A 21,417-nucleotide genomic window follows, 5' to 3' on the forward strand; every position below is an offset into this window, starting at 1 on the left:
CCCTAGACCCCCATGCCCTTTTAACTAGGGTGCTGCCCCTGGCAGTTCCCCACCAATCTGGGTCTTCCCCTCCCCCCCAGGGAACCCCCAACCCCCTATCCCCACTTTGCCTCAGTTTTGGCTACTGCCCAGTCTCCATCTAGCCCCTGTTCAATGGGGCAGACTACAGTATCAGCCACTCATCAGCAGCAAAGGGGTTTGGACCTGCTGCCTCTGCCTACCCCTGGGCTTCCCCCTGCAACCCCAGTACCTTAGGCCTGCAGCCTAAGGCAGTTTCCAGGCCAGAGCTCCCCAACTCCTCTTGCCTTCTCCCAGCCCCACTCCACCTTGGGCATCGAGGTACACTCCCCAGCAGCCAGGCCCTTCTCCCTCTAAAAGCAGAGAGAAACTGTTTGCTCCTGGCTTCCCTGGCCTTTTTATACAGGCCAGCTGTGGCCTGATTAGGGTGTGGCCCAGCTGTGGCCACTTCCCCAATCAGTCCAGCTTTTAGAGCTGCAGCTTTTAAGCCCTCTTCTGGGCTGTTTTAAGCCCCAAAGGGCAGGAACGGGTAACTGCCCTGCTACATTTTTAGTTGTCCCCTGAAATCAGTTGGGTTCTGAAGTCCTGTAGATCCTCCCCTTAGGCTAGGGGGCAGGGGAATCTGTTAGCAGTGGGCAGGCTTCTGTCTGCCCAGGTCCCAGAAACCCAATAGGTATGTGAGGATTTTAGCCTATTAGGTTTTGACTCTCAGAAGTGTGCTATATCCTTTGTTTTAAACATATCCAGGTCTGTTTCCACTTCTTGTCCTTATTTACTAGGCCTTAAAGTGTCTCCTTAGATAGTAAGCTTATGAAGGTTTCACTCTTAATGTATTCCAGAGCTAGATTGTTACAAAGGACCCAATGCTGAGGTGTGCCAGTCAAGCTGTGCACGCTGCTCTCTTTGGAAAAAGAACAGGAGTACTTGTGGCACCTTTCTGTGAGTGTCCAGCGACAAGGGCTGGATGCTACAGAGAGGACGCTGGCAGAGGGACTTGGCAGTTGTTGTGTCTGTTTACGAGGGACAGAGGGCAAGGCTTGTCTGTGGCCAAAGGCTTTGGGTTTTAGGGAGCTGAGCTAAAGCAGACATCATGCAATACTGCTTCACATGAAGGGCAAGTGGCGGAGATGTCTCTCAACTCAGAGCAGCTGCAGAGGGTAGATCTGTCTTGGAAGCTGATGCTTGCCCTTGGGGGCTGAAGTTCACCTCACACTATCTGAGGTGATATAGCTTCAAATAGGTGTCCCTGGAGTTGTTCTTACTCAGAACCACCAACAGATGGTTCTTACCAAGACAATGCAGACAGCAGCTGTGGCAATGAGGGAGTGGAATTAAATTGGCACAGGACAGAGTTTTAAGCCAGAGGGCTTCAACTCTGTCATTTTGCCATGGGTTTGAAGAGTAGACTCACTGTTGGCACCCCACCCCCATGGCTGGCATAGCCATTCTTTCCTATGTAGCACCCCTGCTGCTGGTCACTCATCCTGTAATGATCCACCTTGGCTCAGAACTTGGCCCTCTGGCCAGGTCACATTTTAGTCCCAGCCCATCCATGATAATAAATGTACAAAAAAGTGTTCCCAGACCTGAAGAGCTCTGTGTAAGCTCAAAAACTTGCCTCTCTCGCCAACTGCAGCTGGCCCAATAAGAGATATTACCTTCCCTGTGGTCTATCCAAAAGTACAAGAGTCAAAAAATGCCCTGATGCAAAAGATTCTCTGACCCCTCTTGGACTATTCCTTAGCCTCCCCATTAGACTTAGTCATCTGCCCCCCCCCAGGCTCCATAATTCTCACACTGGGCTTCTATACCCTATTCTCAGTGCTGGTAGGAGAATCCAGGCCCACCTCTGCTCTGGGTTCTGGCCCAGGGACCCTGTATCGAATAGCTACATCTGCTCCTTCATACACATTGCTATTTCCTTACCTCCAAGCCCCTTGTGCTGCTTCCCTACAGCCTGAGCATAATACAGCCTCTGCTCTAGGTCCCAAGCCTTGGGCTTCTCCCTAGGTCCTCCCAGCTCCATCATTCTCTGCTGGAATGCTGGCCCTTCGCAATGGCTTCTTCCCAGGGCCCATTACAGGGATTGATTCTGTCCATGGCCTCCTTCTGTCTGCCTTCCCCAGGTCCTTCCCAGAGAGATGGAACTCCTTACCTCCTCTCACCTCAGTGCCTCTCCTGCATCTTCACTATAGCTTCCACATCCTTGTTTTATGAAAGTAACCCAGCTCCTCTCCAGCTGGGTCTAATAAATCAAGCCTAACACACTAGGTACCATAAGGTGAGCTAACTCAGCTCTCAGACATTTGTTAACTCTTATTCACCTATATAGAGCAGACACCCCAGCACGGAAGGATAGAGGTGCCCAGGGACAAATTTAGTTTAGAGTGTTTGGTTTTCTTAGTATTACCAGAACAACATAATAAAAAAGAGGTTAATATTTTGACAGGAATTACCCCTAACTAAAATACATTTAATCCTTCTCAGGGAACATTCTCAAACAGCTAATTTACTAGTTTATGCCTAGATTCTGCATTGGCATTGGCTAGCTCAGGAAGACTCTCATTAAAGTGAATGGACTCCCCAATGATACAGTGATCTTCTTATTTGATAATAGTGAGAATTGAATGTAGGGTTGTTAAGTTGGCATTTTGCTTTTGCTACTGACTAATGCAGCAACAACAAAATATTTTATTCAAAGTAAAACGGATTCATATATCAAAGTGAAAAGTGTACATAAGTAGTTTGCAGCGTGTAAACTGATAAAAGCTAAAATGGTTGTAGCATAAAACTTACTGCACTGACAATTAAAACAATTAAAGGCACATGGCTTTCAGCAACAGAATCAAATGGTTACAAAAAATGTTTAAGCATTGTGGGCAGCAGGTTAGCTGTATTCCCGAGGGCCCACACACCACCAATAAGAATCTGTATTCCAAATTTGGTGTGGAAAGAGTGCCCTGCCTATAGCATCTCAGGGGAGGTAAAAAAGTTATCCTGGCTTTTTAATTAAAAACATAAAATAAACCTCTGTACCAGGGACATTGCAGTGGTACGGGATGATGTGGAACATACAGCAAGCTTAGAAATTTGGTTCGCCAAGTAAAAATTATGCCACTCCTATGGAGGTCAGACACATGGATGGTGCAGCAATGGTATAGTACAGGGTCAGTAACCTTTCAGAAGTGGTGTGCTGAGTCTTCATTTATTCACTCTAATTTAAGGTTTCGTGTGCCAGTAATACATTTTCATGTGTTTTTAGAAGGTCTATTTCTATAAGTCTATAATATATAACTAAACTATTGTTGTATGTAAAAGTTTTCAAAATGTTTAAGAAGCTTCATTTAAAGTTAAATTAAAATGCAGATCTCCCCAGACCGGTGGCCAAAACCCGGGCAGTGTGAGTGCCACTGAAAATCCGCTCGCGTGCCGCCTTCGGCGCACATGCCATAGGTTGCCTACCCCTGGTATTGTATAACCTACCAGATCCCCACATACCAAACTGCCTCAACCCTTCCATGAAGTAACCATGCCATCTCCGACAAATTCTATATAGATAATAAAATCAAATTAGATTCAGAAATCTTCAAGTGTAGTATATCTTCCAAAGAAAAAAATAGACTAAGCATATAAATGAATCTTACAGGTATATTCATAAACATGACTACTATTTTAATAAAATAATGGTATTAGGTGTATTCAAAAGTGGTAAGAGAGCAAAATAAGCATTTTATTTAATTAGTCTAAAACTACTTAAAAGGCAACTTTAAGACACCGTTTCCTCTTCAGATTGAAGAATATGGAAGAGATGAAAGCCGAAGAATACTACCACCATATTAGCAGTATCCCTTCCAGCTAATTTTGACATTCCTCCTATTTTCCCTGTAACCAGAACAAAAAAAGAAAAAATATTAGAAGATGGATTTTAATGGAGTGGCAAACAAAAAATGCAACACACATTTTCTACAGTGGAGTTTTATTCAGCTTCTTTCTATATCTTAGAAGCAGAATCACATTCAATGAGGTTTTCAGCAAATCTTACTGCAAAACTACAATAAAGTTTTATACATCATGCTTAAGTGACTTACTAGAGAAAGCCTTACTTTTGAATCCATCATCCATGCAAGCCTTGATAACAGTTTATAAACCTGAGTAGTATTAACTTGTGATAGAGAAAGCTTAAAATGAATACCAAAATGTCAATTATCCAATAATACTATCTTGTAGGACAGGCTCACAGTTCCTGCAAAAGGAGCCAAACTTAAACCTTGCAAAACTGCCTGGCCTAATCCAGAAAACCACCGGAGAACGGTGGTAGCGGGGGGGTACAGCTTCTGAACTGTGCATTCCCATTTTAGTAGGTTCCCTGCACCCTTTTACACTTGTATCCCTCTTCAGGGTTTTTAACAGCGATCTTAACTCTGCATTCCCTGGTTTGCTAACATTAGAGTTTTGTTTTGGAGTACATTAAATTTGCTTAATTTACAAATCAAGTTTTTCTGACCACACTGAAAATGAGAAGAGTTAAGGTCAGTTAAACAGTCTGGGAAATGAGTCACTACTTTATGTGCAATGTTTGTCATACTTCAGACAACAAAAGACAGGATGTGTCAGTTACACAATTACCTGTTTGAAAGGCAAAGTGCACACTCATTTGGATATGTGTGCCCATCAGTCCCACAAACCGGGTTAAAGTTCTTTGGACATCCAAGCAAACTATACAAGTAGCATTTCGGCTAAGGAGGAAACAAATTTATGAAACAGTCTAGGATAAGCAATTCCAAACAGCATTTTGGAAACCTCCCAGATTAAGCAATTCAACAAATCCTGCCATCTTCCAATGGCATACCAATGTACTTCTACACAAATAATCAACATTTCATAAAAACCTGTGGAGGGGTTGAGAGATATTGCATCTCTTTCCTAGTTATGTGGAAATTTATCACTTCAGGTTTCACATACTAATTGCTCCCTACCATCACTTAGCTAAATACTTAAATTGCTCAATAGTCAAGGGAGCCTTAGTCATCATTGCTAAAAAAAAGGAGTGTTTTTTTTTAACCTTAGGATAATGAACATACAGTGGAGACAAGGGGCTTTAGTTTTTGCATGAAATAAACTCAGAGGTCAACCCAAGGTGGGCGTGTAAGGCTAGCCTCAACATATTTACCACTTTGTAAAAGTGAAGTGCCTTATCTTCACTGTGTTTACCTCAGGATCATTCATGTACTTTAGTTTCCCTGAGATTAAAAAAAGCCATCACAGTACTTTTAGCAGTGAAGACATGGTCACTGATTAACAAATCAACAGCATACTGTAAGATAGATTCCATTCAAAAATCATGTTAGTGTAACATTTTAGGGCCAAAATAATCTCACTATAAAAACTCTTATCTTGCTATAAAATCCTACACTTAAATTGTTGGTCAACACTGCTAGCTTGGTCAGGGATGTGAGAAAGCCACATGCTAAAAGTCCGATGCTGACCTAAGCCTGGGTTTGGTTTCATCAACCTAGCTACCATCGCTCAAGTAGATGGTGTTCCTGCACTGATGTAGACACAGCCTGCACCTACCGAAGGGGTTTCTCCATTTCAAGTTATGCTGGCATAGCTACAATGCAGTAAGTAGTGTAGACTGTCCCTAGTAGGGTAGACATATCCCTCCTTGAGGCATCAACTATCCTGCTGGAAAATCTTTACCTTGATGTAGCTAGTTGAGGTCAAGCTCAGGTGGGAAGGGGCAAGCAGTTGAGCATTGACTACACCAAGGAAAAGAGCCACCTGTCTTGTCTCCAGTGGGGTTATAAAACCCAGCAGCTAACTGGCCTTTGGTTTCCAAGAGCCAGAGAACCACCACCAGCCCAGGCAGCCACAGCAGGGAGCAGCATCTACTGAAATGCTCCATTACAGACCTGGAAAGCAGCAATACCCCCAGAGAACTGGGCCAGCTCGGTATGTGCCCCCCTTTGTGTCAGGCCGGGGAGGCCCCCAAGCTCTGGCCATTCACAGCTGGGGCTGGGGGCTGCTCACAGTACTGCCGGCTCAGTGCCTGGTTCCCCACCCCCCACCCCCCCGGGGCTCCCTGGGACAGGGAAGGAGCTGGGGCAGCAGCAGGGGCTCACCCCGTGCTGGGGGGCAGGGAGTCTGGGGGCGGGGGCAGGGGGCTCACCCCGCGCTGGGGGCTCACCCCATGCTGGGGGGCAGGGAATCTGGGGGCAGGGGGCTCACCCCGTGCTGGGGGGCAGGGGGTCTGGGGGCGGGGGCAGGGGGCTCACCCCGTGCTGGGGGGCAGGGGGTCTGGGGGCGGGGGCAGGGGGCTCACCCCGTGCTGGGGGGCAGGGGGCTCACCCCGTGCTGGGGGGCAGGGGGTCTGGGGGCGGGGCCCGTGCCCAGCGCGGGCGGGCTGGGGGCGCTAGGAGGGGAGGTAGGCAGCGGAGCGCCCGGGACAGGATGCTGGGGGACCCGGCGGGCGTGGGGGGCGCTGGGCGGCGTCGCGGGCTGCCCGCACCCCCGGCCCCACTCACCGAGATGGCGGCGGCGGCGGCCTGCGCAGGTGGCGGCAGGAGGATCCCTGAGGGGAGAGAGCGGCACAGCGTTACCATGGCAACAGCCCCAGGCCCAGGCTCGCCTGCCTGCCCGCCCGCCCACCCGCGCCGGGCCGGTACCTGCCAGCGCCCCGCACAGCAGCAGCAGAGCAGCCGCGCGAACCACGCAGCCCAACGCTCCCATCCCGGCCCCCAGCAGCCGGCGCCGCGGGCAGCCCGCTTATAGGGCACGTGCCCCCGGCGCGTCACACCCCGCCCACGCCACGCCACTGACCACGCCCCCGGAGACTCCCCACCCCGGGGGAAGGGGGGGCAGTGGTGCCCATGGGAGTGTGGGGAGAAGATGGGGGGTGGCTCTTGTGGGGCAGAGAGGTGGGATACTGTGGGGGTGGGGACAGGGCCGGTGCAACCATTTAGGCAGACTAGGTGGTTGCCTAGGGCGCCGAGATTTGAGGGCGCCAAAAGGGGCCCCCCAATTTTTTTTAAATGGTTGAGCAGCCGCTGCTGCTGGGACAGAGAGGGAGTCTGAGCTGCCGGCAGCATCCGCAGCCCGGGGCGTCCCCTGGGTCAGGGCGCCGCCGCGGCAGCCGGCAGCCCGGGGCGTCCCCTGGGTCAGGGCGCCGCCGCGGCAGCCGGCAGCCCGGGGTGTCCCCTGGGTCAGGGCGCCGCCACGGCAGCCGGCAGCCCGGGGTGTCCCCTGGGTCAGGGCGCCGCCGCGGCAGCCGGCAGTCCGGGGTGTCCCCTGGGTCAGGGCGCCGCCGCGGCAGCCGGCAGCCCGGGGCGTCCCCTGGGTCAGGGCGCCGCCGCGGCAGCCGGCAGCCCGGGGTGTCCCCTGGGTCAGGGCGCCGCCACGGCAGCCGGCAGCCCGGGGTGTCCCCTGGGTCAGGGCGCCGCCGCGGCAGCCGGCAGTCCGGGGTGTCCCCTGGGTCAGGGCGCCGCCGCGGCAGCTGGCAGCCCGGGATGTCCCCTGGGTCAGGGCATCGCCACGGCAGCCGGCAGCACAGGGATTCCCCTGGGTCAGGGCGCCGCCGCGGCAGCCGGCAGCCTGGGGTGTCCCCTGGGTCAGGGCATCGCCACGGCAGCCGGCAGCACAGGGATTCCCCTGGGTCAGGGCGCCGCCGCGGCAGCCGGCAGCCCAGGGCGTCCCCTGGGTCAGGGCATCGCCACGGCAGCCGGCAGCCCGGGGTGTCCCCTGGGTCAGGGCGCCGCCGCGGCAGCCGGCAGCCCGGGTGTCCCCTGGGTCAGGGCGCCGCCGCGGCAGCCGGCAGCCTGGGGTGTCCCCTGGGTCAGGGCGCCGCCGCGGCAGCTGGCAGCCCGGGGTGTCCCCTGGGTCAGGGCATCGCCACGGCAGCCGGCAGCCCGGGGTGTCCGGAGGAGGCGGCAGGCAGCTCCCGTGGAGCTGCCGCAGTTGTCCCTGCGGACGGTCGGCTGCTCACGTGGCTCCGGTGGATCACCCGCAGACACCACTGCGGCAGCTCCACTGGAGCCGCGGAGCACCGGACCGCCCAGAGGCACGACTGCGACAGCTCCACCGGATCCGCAGGACCAGCACGCGGGGCAGCGAAATTGCCATCCGCCTAGGGCGCTCAAAACCCTAGCGCCGGTCCTGGGTGGGGATGGTATAAAGGGAATCGGGGGGGGGGTGATACCAGTCAGCTCTGTGTTCTTGGGGAACCAGGGCACAGTATCCAGGCTGTCTGACTCATGAAAGACACCCCCAGCAGCCGCTGCTTAAACCAAAACCCACCAGAGAAAAGTGAAGGAGCAGTGAAGGGCATTGGGAGACACACCGAGACCCCTCCTGACAAGGGTGACAAGATTAAGACACCTCTGTTAGCATACAGAATGGAGAACAGAGACAACTCCCCTGGCCTCCTCTGCATGAGAGATGGGACAGGGATATATCGCCATTAGCATACAGAATGGAGAACAGAGAACCACACTGAACTCCGGGGCTAGAAAAGCAGGGAAGCACTGCATCATGGGAATCTCTGCTCCAGATGCTAACGAACCTACGCCTGCCCACACCCAGCTCAGCAATTATCAGACCAGTTCTAGTAAGGAATCCTTATGATTGACATGGGTGGCAAGTTGTATGGGCCCCTGGTGCCTAGGCTCCAGCAATATTCAGGCCCAGGGGGCCCAGCTCTACCGATGTTTGGAGCTGGGTCTCTCCCCCCGGCCCCGCCTGCTGCCCCCACACTCCTCTCCCAAGTGTCCCCCGGCCCTACTTGCTGCCCGCACACACCTCCCCAGGCCCCAGAGCGTCCCTTCCTCTCCCCTGCAACTCCACACTGACTCCGCTCTGCTGGCTTCCAGCATCAATTGCTGCCACAGTATCCTTGTTCCCCAATCCACAAGTAGCAGGGTAAGCTACTCCTCTGCCTTGGACCCTTCCCTTTTCCAGCGGGACCTATCACCAGCATAGGGCAAGGGGCAGCCCCATCTCTCACCCTCAGGGAGGCTACAGTGAGGGGCAGCAGCAGGGGAGGAGGTGCACATGTGATGGCAGCCTCCCCCCGGCACCCACCACAGGGGAGGCAAAGGGGCTTCCTGGACCTGAGGGGGGCTCTAGAAGCCCGTGCAGGGACAGTGGTGGGAGATGAGTGTGCTGCTGTGGTGGTGGTGGGGCTCTCCCAGAGCTCACTGCTGCCGGCAGAAAGAGGGCTGGGGGAGTCTTCCTCTCTGGCCCCAGCCCCAGGGCAGACTTCCTACACCCCAAACACATCCCCAGCCCTGCCCCACCCCAGAGCCCACACCCCTAGCCAGAGCCCTCACCCCCGCACATCCAAACCATCTGCCATATCCCTGAGCCTCTCCAACACCCCAAATCCCCAAACTCCCTCCCAGAGCTTGCATCCTGCACCCCTCCTGCACTCTAATCCCCAGCCCAGGACCTGCACTCCAGACCTCCTCCTGCCACCCAAACTCCCTCCCAGAGTCCAACCTCTCACCCTTTCTGCACCCAAATTCTCTCTCAGAGCCTGCACCCTGCCTGCACCCCATGCCCCAGCCTGGGCCTGCACCCCAGACCTCCTCCTGCCACTCAAACTTCCTCCCAGAGCCTTAGGCAGACGTGGGGGTGGAGTATGGGGGAGCAGATTCTAGGCACTACCAAATTTCTACAAACCTGCCACCCTTGATGATTGATATCCAAAATACTGAAGCAGCCTAGTTGCATTGGGAGCTCCCTGGAAGAAAACACCACCCATAGCCAAGAGTGATCAGCTCCTATAGTCTAGCCTAAATAAAACCTTTGAGCAGTAATGGAATAACAAATTTGCTGCCCCTAGGCCCACAAAAAATTGCCCCCCTCCCCCCGCACCAGCTCACCTCCACTCCCTTGTGGCAAGTCTGGGAGGGACGGGGGAGAAGGGGAGTTGTGGCGAACTGGGGGGATAGTGGCGGTGGAGTGATGGTGAGCTGGGGCAGGAAGCGGTTCTCTCCTCCCCCCAGGAGTTACTCCTTGCACCCACTGGCCCCAAGTCACCTTCACTATCACCCGAGCGCACCAATATTTGCTTCTCCCTCCCTCCCAGTGCTTTTGCGCGGCAAGCCTGGGAGGGAGGAGAGAGAAGGGGAGTTGCAGTGCACTCAGGGGATGGCAGCGGTGGAGCAGAGGTGAGCTGGGGCAAGGAGTGGTTCTTGGCCCCCCCGCCCCCCGGATTACTGCCTGCGGGCCCCAGCTCACCTCTGCTCTGCCTCCTCTGATTGTGGCTACTCGCTTCTCCCTCTCTCCCAGCGCTTTTGCGCAGCTAGCCTGGGAGGGAGGAGGGAAGCGTGGTGCGCCTGGGGGAGGAGGTGGGCCGAGTATTTGGAGAAGATGCAGAGTTAGGGGGACGTGAGCAAATTTGCCGCCCTAGGCCTATGCCTTGTTGGCCTAGGCAATAATACGCCACTGCCTTTGAGTCATCAGATTACCCATAAACAAATCTAGTGTTCTCTCTTGAATCATTGTATTTTCTCTACAAAAATCCCTACTCACCCTCCAGTCAGTGTTCTGACGCTTAGATCCAAACTATGTATCAGTTCCACTGGGAGTCCATCTTCTCCTGACTGATCGTGCTGGGGGCTCTGCCTGTCTCCAGCACTCCGGACCCTCAGCTACCACCATCACCTGGGAACCCCGACCAGTTCAAGCTTCAGGGAGCAGTGAGATCCCCTTCTGTCTCTCTCTCTGTTTTCCTTTCTACCTTAGGTATTAACCTTTAATAATGTATGTTATGATGGTTTAGCCTCCTTGTGTAGTTATCACTATTATTCAATACATAACTTGTATGGTTAAGCTGGTTGCTTCTCTCTCTCTTGCTGAACTTTACTCTTCTGCGTTTTTACCTTCCCCCATTCAATCTACAGCAACGTTTCTTCTACCTAAGCTAAAGATCCCTGCAGCGCCCAAAATACAGTGGGGTTTGCTCATCAGGTAGGTTACTGCCAGTACAATTGTGATGTGAGAGTGGGATAGGGACGTGCAGAATCTGGGACATATAAGGGTGGCAGCTTGAAAGTGCTGCTTGACCCAGTCCATGGAGCCCAGGGGCATATAACGGGGGGCAGCTTGAAAGTGCAGCTTCCTCCAGCCCAGTGAGTCCAGAGAGATATAAGGGATCAGCTTGACAGTGCTGACTGACCCGGTCCGCTCGGGGGGGCGGGGGTGTGGGTGTGTGCACGCGCAGAAGGGAGAAGTAAAACTCCATATGAAAATACATGTGACACACGCAGTACATTGATAGAATTACAGAAACACCCTCTCCCCCCTCCAAAGAGTAACTCGAATAAATGAGCATACCCCAAAGTAACAGGTAAATCTGGTAACGGGGGGCGGGGTCAGTGGCACCTTTGGGAGCAGTCCACATGGCAAGGAGCCAGCAGGGGCCTTGCTGCTGAGCTCAGCTTTCCCCCTGGCTGGCTTGGGTAGAGGCCCACCCCACAAAATTCAGTCACTCCCTTGTGAGAGATGCCAGGTGTCCAAGTCCTTATACAGTCCCTAGCACCTCCCAGCCATCAGTGCAGCTGGCTTCATCGCACCCCATGAGGCAAGGAGGCACTGTGCCCATTTTACAGAGCGCAAGCTGAGGCACAGAGTAGATGACGTTACATGTCTAAGCTCACAACAGGGAAACTGTGGGCAAGCCAGGAATTGAACCAAGCTCTCCTGCATCCAAGTCCATAGAGCATTGTCTTGCACTGCCTCCCTTCTGGGCAGGAGATGGTGGTGGTGTTTGCTCAATGCTGTGACAAGTGTGACATTTTATTATAGGCAGGGCTGCTAGCGCCAATATTAAGGTTGCCTCCCATTATAAGACCATGTTTTCAGTTGTATATAACAGGGGTGGCCAAATTTACTGACACTCTGAGCCGCATGTGACAATCTTCAGAAGTTTGAGAGTCAGGGCACATCTGCTGGGGTTTCAGCTCCATGAGCTGCACTTTAACTGTAAAAGAACCACATGCAGCTACAAGCCACAGTTTGGCCATCCCTGGTATAAAATTGCCAAACTTTAATTATCTGGACTGAAATTTTCCATGCCTAGTGCCCGCCTCAGGCTGTATTTTTTTTCTGAAAAATTTCAGCCAGAACAGTTCATCCATATCGGAGAATAAGGCTAAAATTCTTTGTGAAGCTTTAGTATCCTCATGCTTTGGAGCAGAGGCTTAAAATTTGGCAGGGTATGGCCTTTGTGTCAGACATGTGCCTTTTGCCACCCTCATGACAATCCACCCACATTTGGCCAAGTTATAAGCTTCTGAAAAATTTTAATTTGCACATGCTCAGGAGAGACTTCTTAGAGTTTAACAGCGAAATTTCCTGAGGATTCCATGGGCTTAGCAAGTCTTCGGATGTAATTGCTGCTCTGGGCTGCTGTGGTCCATTTTGTGTCTGGCTGTGGGTGCCTGTACAGAGAGCAGAGAATCTGTCTCTCCTGTGGCCTCAGTGATGCCTTTGCTGGCCCACACAGCGTGGAGGAGGAAAATGTCTGACTCAAAGCACAGAGGACGAGAGCAGACCTGCAGAGGTTTGGTGAGTAGATTGGGATAAGGAGCTTGGGATCCAGATTTAGAGTGGGGTAGCTGGGACTGGCTGGGCAAGGAAATTAGGAGTTGGCATGGGAGACTGGGGCTGGCTGGGACGGTACCTGAATCTGGGAGCCAGAAGAACTACAGAACTGGCAGGGTACAGAGGCTGGGACAGGGAGTAGGATTGCCAACTTTATACTTGCACAAAACCAAACACCCTTTCCCCATCCATGCCCCACTCCTTCTCCACCACTGTTCACTCCATTCCCCCTCCCTCTGTCACTTGCTTTCCCCACCCTCACTCACTCGCTCATTGTCACTGGGCGGGCTGGGGTGTGGGAGGGGGTGAGGGCTCTGGCTGGGAGGTGAAGGGTGGGGCCAGAAATGAGAAGTTCAGAGTGTGGGAGGGGGATCCAGGCTGGGGCAGGGGGTTATAGCAAGGGCAGGGGGGGAGTGAGGGTTCCAGCTGGGGGTGCAGGCTCTGGGGTAGAGCTGGGAGTGAGGGGTTTGGTGTGCAGGAGGGTGCTCTGGGATCTAGGCTGGGAACAAGGGGTTTGGAGGGGGATCAGGGCTGGGGCGCGTGGCTCAGAGGTGCAGGTTCTGGGCAGTGCTTACCCTCTCTGGCTCCTATGTGGAGGCACAGCTAGGTGGCTCTGCATGCTGCCCCATCTGCAGGCACCACCCCCACAGCTCCCATTGGCCAGGAACTGCAGCCAATGAGAGCTGTGGGGGTGGTGCCTGCAGATGGGGCAGCATGCAGTGTTCCCTGGCTGCCCCTACACGTAGGAGCCAAAGGCGGGGCAGGCTGGCTGCTTCCTGGGAGCCATGCAGCACAGAGGCTAGCAGGGAGCCTGCTAGCCCCACTGTGCATCACTGCCAACTGGACAGTCAACGACCCAGTCAGTGGTGCTAACCAGAGCAGCCAGGATCACTTTTTGACCAGTTGTTCCAGTTGAAAACTGGACACCTGATCATCCTAACAGGGAGTGAGGAGAGAAGCAGTGGAAGGGGAGAGACTGAGATTGTACGAGGAGCCAGAGGAGAGACTGGGACTAGACAAGGAGCCTGGGACTGAGAACCAATGGAATTGGGGTAAGTGGGTGAGAGGGAAGGGGAAACAGATCTGACAGAGAACCGGAATGCAGGAGGAGAACTGGGACTGGCTATGCAAAGAAACAGAGCGGGGCCACTGAGGTTGAATGAGGATCCTGGGGAGGGAGATCGGGGCTGAAGATGTGGAATCTGTGTATGTGGGTTACTGGAAGCGGGAGTGGAAGAGAGACAGATCAGCTGAAACGCCAGAAGGCCAGGGTAAGGAGACTGGCAGCGAGGAGCTTGGCAGTTGAGGGGGGAACTGTGAAGAGCTGGGCAGGAAGATTGAAAGCAGGGGAAGACTGGGACAGGGAGTTCAGAAAGCAGAGACTGGAACTTGCTGGGCAAGGACACAATGACTGGAGGAGAAGCCTGAGGAGTGGAGGCTGGGACAAGGAACCTGGGATGGGGAAGAGACAGGACTGGTACAAGAACAAGTTGGAGGAGATGGAGCAGAAGGAATCACACTAGATGGTAATAAAGAGCAGAATCTGTGCCCACTAGAGCACACTCCACTCCAGAGGGGACGGAACCCAAAATTCCTGAGCCTCACCATTCCTCCGCTGTCAGCCCATGAGGTCTGAGGTGCCGAAGTGCACTCACAGCTACAACCGAAGTCAATGGGATGATTCGTATCTAAGAGGAATGCTGTTTAAAGATCAGCGTTGAGAGTTGTACATTTTGGTGTTTGAATTTTGCACAATAGTTAAGCATTTAACATTTCCCTCATACTTTGCAATATTGTCTAAATTGTGTTAATATAGTTAATTTCATTCTGAAGTAGTGTCACCTCCGTGTCTCAGAATTGCCTATATGTATCTGGCCTTTGGGCAAAGTCATTGCTCAGGTCTTGGCAGCTATTTTTTACCATGGTGGCTGAAGGAGGAAGCTCTGGTATCAAAGAGACAAGGTAGGGGAGGTAATATCTTTTATTGGACCAACTTCTGTTGCTGAGAGAGACAAGCTTCCAAGCGACACAGAAACTGGACCAATAAAAGATATTATCTCACCCACCTTGTCTTTCCAATATCCTGCTTGGTTACAACTACACTGCTCTGGTATGTCATTCACTTGTGATCAGCATGCAGTGTGGTGGCTTGCAGGGCGTGTGAGTTGAGGGGGACGACAGTCACACATGCATCAGTTCTACCCAGAACATTAGCTAATGACCTATTTTTACAAAAGGTGTCACTGAATCTTTAATAATCCCACAAGTAACTGGGAATTCAGTTCCAACCAGGTGTCCTAATGTTTTAGTTTTAAAACAGGGGAAGGTGGAGAAAATGGGAGGAGGTGGAATTTGGAACAAGGTCTGCATTGTATCCTGATTTGGATTCAGGGAACTAAGCGTTAACCCTTTCATGAAGCTCAGATGCTATGATTGCTGGAAATGCATTTATATCTGCACAGGGCTTGGTGTTTTCCAAGATAAAGTTCAAGTCTCAGCAACAGCATTTCTTATGGATATGTGCATTAATACTGGTACGCTACCAGAATCCTAGAACTATCCACTATATCCAGTCTATCTAGGTTTAATACCATGCCCATCACTGTGGACCTAATTTAGGAGAAGAAGGTTTCATAGTAATGATCTGGAAAGGTCCCTTTGATCAGTTGATCCATTATCACAAAATCCAGAGTTAAGGATAAACTTGCAAAAAACGGAAATATATGAAAGTTTAGAAATTCATAGGCACCTGACAATAGGAGCCACAAAAGCCAGCATGCTGAGTGGGGAGCCACTTAAGCTAACCAATAAGAAATGCTGAGGAGATGGATATGGCCTAAGCCTGACCCCTCAAAGGGATTTAGGTACTTACATCTGGATTGGAGGGAGATGCCCATCTCCACATCCCAGACAAGGTCACATGGTAGTAGGGTGACCAGCCAGCAAGTGTGGAAAAATCAGGACAGGAGGTGGGGGATAAGAGGAGCCTATATAAGAAAAAGACCCAAAAATCAGGACATCTGGTCACCCTACACGGTAGTTTTCCCCTTAAACACTTTAGCCCAGTGGTTAGGAAGACCCAGGTTCAGTTCCCTCGTTTGCCTGATTTAGAGCAAAGATTTGAACCCATGCCTCAGGAAAGTGCCCTGGGAGAGTCTGGGAAGCAGCATGTCCCAACTGTCTTGTTGAGGACATTCCAGTTTGTCCAATTAAATTGTCATTGGCCAGAGTTCAAGGTCCTGTTCCAATTACTGTTTTATTATGTGTGCAAAGTGGAATGGCTTCAACAGGACAGACTGAAAATCCACCCACCCCAGAATACTCTGTAGCCCAGTGGTTAGAGTCTAGGGTGACCAGATGTCTTGATTTTATATGGACAGTCCCAACATTTTAGGCTTTGTCTTCTATGGGTGCCTATTACCCTCACTCCCTGTTCCTATTTTTCACACTTGCTTTCTGGTCACCCTATTAGAGTCCTACCTGGGAGACCTGTGCTCTGATCCTTGCTCTGAAGCAGGCAGAGTGGGGGAAGTAAAACCTGGGTCTCCCATATCCTGGGTGGTGAGTGCTTTAACAACTTGCTGTAAAGGAGCTCGCACCCCCTCTGTCTATCTTTTATGCAGGGCCTGATTCAGCGGATATGCTTTAAGACAGCCTCTGAGAACACCTGCTAGATCAGGCCTAGCCCGTGGAGACAGGCAAAGGAATGTCTATGCTGAGGATCCTGCTGGGGCTTAGGTGTGAGTCAGGCAACTCTATCCATGCCCACTGGCAGATTTTTAGGCACCTGGGGACAGGAGACTTGTTGGCAGAAGTGTAGGTGTAACACCAACAAACCCTGGTCGGCAGCAGGCGGGATTGAACCTGGGGCCTCTGGAGCTTACTGCATGAGCTTCTACCACATGAGCAAAAAGCCACCTGCCTGCTATCGAGAAAGATAAAATTATCTGCTCTAAGCCCACGTCCAGACTAACCCACGGCATCGGCGGGTTAAAATCGATTGCTCAGGGATCGATATATTGCGTCTAGTCTAGATGCGATATATCGATCCCCGAGCGCGCTTACATCGATTCCGGAACTCCATCACCCCGAACGGAGTTCCGGAATCGACATGGAGAGCCGTGGACATCGATGCCGCGCCGTCTGGATGGGTGAGTACCTCGATTTTAGAAATTCGACTTCAGCTACGTTATTCACGTAGCTGAAGTTGCGTATCTAAAATCGATTTTAATACCCTAGTCTGGACGTGGCCTGAGTGTCACTAGATGGGACACAACGCCATACCCAGAAGGTGTGTGGGTTATATAGGGACTTCAGGCCTGCAGGGTTAGGCAGCAGCTGAATGGGGTTGTGAGGCTCTGTACTTTGAATCTAGCTGCCTAAAGTGGAAGTTAGACACTTAAATCCTTTTGTGGCTCTAGCCCGAAGTGTTTGTAAAGTGCTTTGGGCATGATGAGAGGTGCTATAGAAGCACACATTACTATAAACACACCAGAATTGGGTGGTTTTTGCCATGCCATGTCATACCCTGCGGTGGCACAGACACAGACATTTACACTGTTATTTTTCATTGAGAATGAAACGATTTCACGTTTCAAGGGAGCTAAAAAGCCTCATTGACAAGTCAAAGTCCTTGTGAGCAGCGTTTCTTATTTAAACAAATCCTCTGTGCAGAAAAGGTTGAAATACCTTTCCGGGTAGCCTGATACATAGTTGTTTGCCAAATACTGGCTTGAAGAGCAGTCAGTATTGAGTTCCTCCACTTATCTATGTACTAAAACAGTCAAGGATGTTAACTGGCTGTGTCCCAGTAAACCATTTATTCCAGCATTCAACAGAGACTCTTTGTAGACAAACCATCAGTGACTGTCTCTCACAGTTTCAGCAGACCTTTCCCTACGCAGGTATTAATACTTTCATCCGAGGAGTCAGAATTTCCAGTGCTACATATTGACAGTCTTATTTATGGTTAAATGTAAGGTCATTAAACAATTTAAAGCAAAAGCCAAGTTGTCTATTAACTACTTTTCAGTCTACTTAAATATGCACATTTCTGAGTGCCTTTGTTCACATATTTATTAGTGATTTACACTGTGCGTGGTTTGGAGGAGCTGAGAAATATCTATCTGCTGGTTGCCCATGTAAAATTAGATTGGCTTAATTCAAAGTACTGAAATATAAGCCTATATTTCTCTGGAGACCAAAGCTTTGATGTCTTCGGCTTTTACGGTAACACAAAACGGCTTCCACTCTATTGTAAAGTAAGATTAGAGTTGTGTCAGTTCTTTGATTCCAGGATCAGGTCATAAATGTCACATCCATTTCTTTCAGGTTCTTTAAAGTTTAAAACAAAACATTTTTCTTATGAACACAAAGAATTATGAGTTTATTAAAAGGCACCATGACAACAGCCATAACTCTGTTCCATGCATTTTAAAAAAAAACTATTTTTGTTATTCTGATTTTCAGAATTTAATTAATTAAATATTTTCCTTTAAGATATACTGCTAATTGGGAAACTTTATCAGTTAATAATATAATAAATGATATTTAATGTTGGTAGCAAAGTATTTACATTTATAAAGTACTTATAATTGCTTAAGAACGTGTTACATGTAATTTAATCAGGAAGGTGGTTGGTACTCCTGTTCATTACATTGTTTATGAAGGAACTGTAAATGCTGTATTCAGATCAGCAGATATTTATATGTGTGCACTTAGCAGAAAATATCTGAATTAGGAAGGATATTTAAGACCATATGCTACTTAAAACCCTATTAAGACCCTGATCTTTCACACACCTACACAGGTGCTTAACTTTATTGACTTCAATGGCACTACATAGCCACGTAAACTCATATGTCATTGTTCGCAGGATTGGGATGTAAGAATGGTTCATAAACTGGAAACAAATCAATTTAGGCTTCTGCCTTTTTTCCGCCCAAGTAACATACATAAATAAGAAAACAATACAAAATACACTATATTAGCAACACATTTGAATTAAGACAAACATACATCTATTGCTTTCAGTGACTGAGTAACAGATCAGATTTTCACTGAGCAAGGTATCCCACTCCCAGCAAAATAAGCAAATAATGGCACACTCATTAAATCTGAATGTCAAAATTGCTTGAAAGACCATCCATCCCTACGATCAATTTTTCATTGGCATTTTTTTACCACTAGGTGTCTCCCTAGACAGCATAATGGGTGTGTGCACGTATGCTCGCACACAGACCTTTCAGGGAAACACAACTAAACTGGTTTTAATCAGGGATTTCCCTACACCTCCTCACCCCCCAGTGGTCACCCAGTTACATGCATGCAGTGTTGCCAATTTAGTCATTGGCTGGAAATTTGATTTGAAATTGAAACATCAATACACACTTTAAAAACATATACAGTGTATGATAAAATACTTGTACCTGCAAAAGTATATTATTCAAACCTAGTGAGGCCTTACTGGAATTTCTGGGAGGTGGGTGGACATACCCCTCCTGCTTCTAAAGGCTCTTCCTTCAGTCATGAGGGAGAAGCCACTGCTTCTGGGAACCAACTGAATTTGGGGGACAACTAATGAATAACAGGAACAGAAGTGTGGGTTATAGGTTCAGAACTAGGACACCCAACAGAGAACCCCAGACAGCACCCACTGCTCCTCAAAGCCGTCTAGGGAGCCAGTGGATGCCGTGCAGAGGAACTTCTTCTGTGCCTGGGAGAAAAAGAGGGGAGCTATGAAGCACGTCACCTGTCTTTGGGCAGAGGACAGCACCCCCCTCAAGGATCCAAAGGAGATGCACAGAAGGGCCAGGGCCTTCTATGCCAGCCTCTTCTCCCTTGATCTGACCAGATCCTTGAGGGGGGATTCCATCCTCTGTTCAAAGGCAGATGATGTGCTTCGTAGCCCCCCCCCCTTTTCTCTAGGGCATAGAAGAAGAGGGAGCCGCAAGGAGACGGATGCGGGATCAAAAGAATACGCCATGGGCCTGATAGTCTTCCAGGCCCCAGAGCTCCTCTCGCTTCTCCCAGCATGCTCTGCGGAGGGATGGATGCCCAGGGCTGGCGGCCAGATGCCTCTCCAACTCCGAGACTGCTCTATTGCAATATCCTTCCACCAGTTGGGGACCCAAGTGTAATTTCAGCACAAGAGCCAGGTGCACACCTTCTCCATATCCCATCACCACCGTGCTGAGGGAAAGGTGCACCTCTGCCCTTGCCACGCCAGCCAGAACTTCCAGAAGGACACCACGAAGTCTCCAGCAAGCTTTAAAGTGCCAGTAGGCCATCCCCAGCCTCTCCAAGGTGAGAGAGGCCATCACGATCACCAAGTGGTGATCTGAGAATGGGGCTGGCTGAACGCTGGAGGAGTGGGCCTGTGCCAGATGGAAATGTGACAGATAAATGTGGTCCAAACGGGAGTGGTGTGACCTATCGACCTTCACCCAGACATATCTAAAGGTGGTATTCTCATGTGGGTGGTAGTCACAACAGATGTCCACCAGGGAGTGATGGGCGATAATGTCCCTAAAGACACCTGCGGTGGCCTGGCTGCTGTTGAGCCCTGAGTGATCCCAGTCCTCAAGGGTGGTATTAAAATCCCTGACCAGGACCAGGCACTCACGAGGATCCAAGGTGCTGAGGAAGGCAGACGTCTGCTGATAGGAATGCACCTGATCTGGGCCTGCGTTTGGGCTAGATTCAACGTCAGCCCCTCCATACAAGCCCGGACATGTAGCAGGCGACCTGGCACAACCTTGGTGACCCCCAGCATCTTGGACTGTAGGGGGAACAGGGTGGTCACCTCAGCTGATGAATGCAAACAGGGGCGGCTCTAGGTATTTTGCCACCCCAAGCACGGCTGGCAGGCTGCCCTCAGTGGCTTGCCTGCGGGAGGTCCCCAGTCCCACTGATTCTGCAGCACGCCTGCGGGAGGTCCCCAGTCCCACTGATTCTGCAGCACGCCTGCAGGAGGCGGCGACCGGCAGACCGGCCACCTGCAGAGCGTCTCCCATGGCTTTCTGCCCCAGGCACACGCTTGGCGTGCTGGTGCCTGAAGCCGCCCCTGAGTGTAAAGGTGGCTAAAGTACACCCCATCCCCCGCCCACCCGAGCAGCCAGCTAGCCTCGATGGCTGGAGCCATGTGGGTCTCCTGCAGGAAAAGCACAGTGTATTCCCCCTCCCAGAGGAAGGAGATTATCTGGCTCCTGCAGATACCCACCCTACAGCGCCCAGTGTTCAAGGTGGCAGAGATGGTCGGTCTGTCTCATAGTGAGGGTTGGGAAGGATCCTTGCAGGCAGAGGTGTTGGTGGCCCCCAGAAGGCTTCACAATAATCCGTGGCTGACCCTAAAATCCAGCAGGGAGTCACAGAAGTTGTGGGTCTGCTGAGAGGCCATAGTGTCCTGCTTCTCCCCTTCGAAATGGCCCTCATGGCCTGGAGGACGAGATGGAAGTCCCCCGCAGTGCTGGAGAGGGAGCTGCACCTTGAAGCCACTGGTTTCCAACAGGAAACAACTCATCCTGCAGCGCAGCGGGGGAATGGGGTCATGGACCTGCTGTCATCCTCCAGCTGGGCCCGTGACAGTCCCACACACTGATTTCCCTACACCCCCCTTGAATTTCCCCAACACCGCCCCCCAGTTTTGTGAACTAGTACATGCCAAACCTGGTGGCTGAACTTTGTGACTTTGTCCTCACCATAACTATTTCACATTTGGGGACAATATATACCTTCAAATCAGCGTCACTACTATGGCTACCCACATGGCCCCACAGTATCCCAACATTTTTATGG

At 51.2% G+C, this 21,417-nt stretch overlaps 1 protein-coding gene across 2 annotated transcripts; it reads right to left on the reverse strand.

Annotated features, from left to right (window-relative positions):
• Positions 1–3,648: 3,648 nt before the first annotated feature.
• On the reverse strand, positions 3,649–6,764 carry SPINK2 (serine peptidase inhibitor, Kazal type 2). Of its 2 annotated transcripts, none has more exons than XM_030563714.1 (4): positions 6,684–6,764; positions 6,543–6,589; positions 4,645–4,754; positions 3,649–3,900 (listed from the first exon to the last, which is right to left on the reverse strand). In XM_030563714.1, exons 1-4 carry the CDS (start codon positions 6,745–6,747, stop codon positions 3,855–3,857), a joined length of 267 nt encoding a protein of 88 aa, XP_030419574.1. In that variant the 5' UTR covers positions 6,748–6,764; the 3' UTR covers positions 3,649–3,854. The 2 variants fall into 2 exon arrangements, with proteins under 2 accessions (XP_030419574.1, XP_030419573.1); XM_030563713.1 differs by having other exon boundaries at positions 6,543–6,638; positions 6,670–6,764.
• Positions 6,765–21,417: the final 14,653 nt, after the last annotated feature.

Source organism: Gopherus evgoodei, chromosome 5 (genome assembly GCF_007399415.2).
Source record: "Gopherus evgoodei ecotype Sinaloan lineage chromosome 5, rGopEvg1_v1.p, whole genome shotgun sequence".
Taxonomy (NCBI): Eukaryota; Metazoa; Chordata; order Testudines; family Testudinidae; genus Gopherus; species Gopherus evgoodei.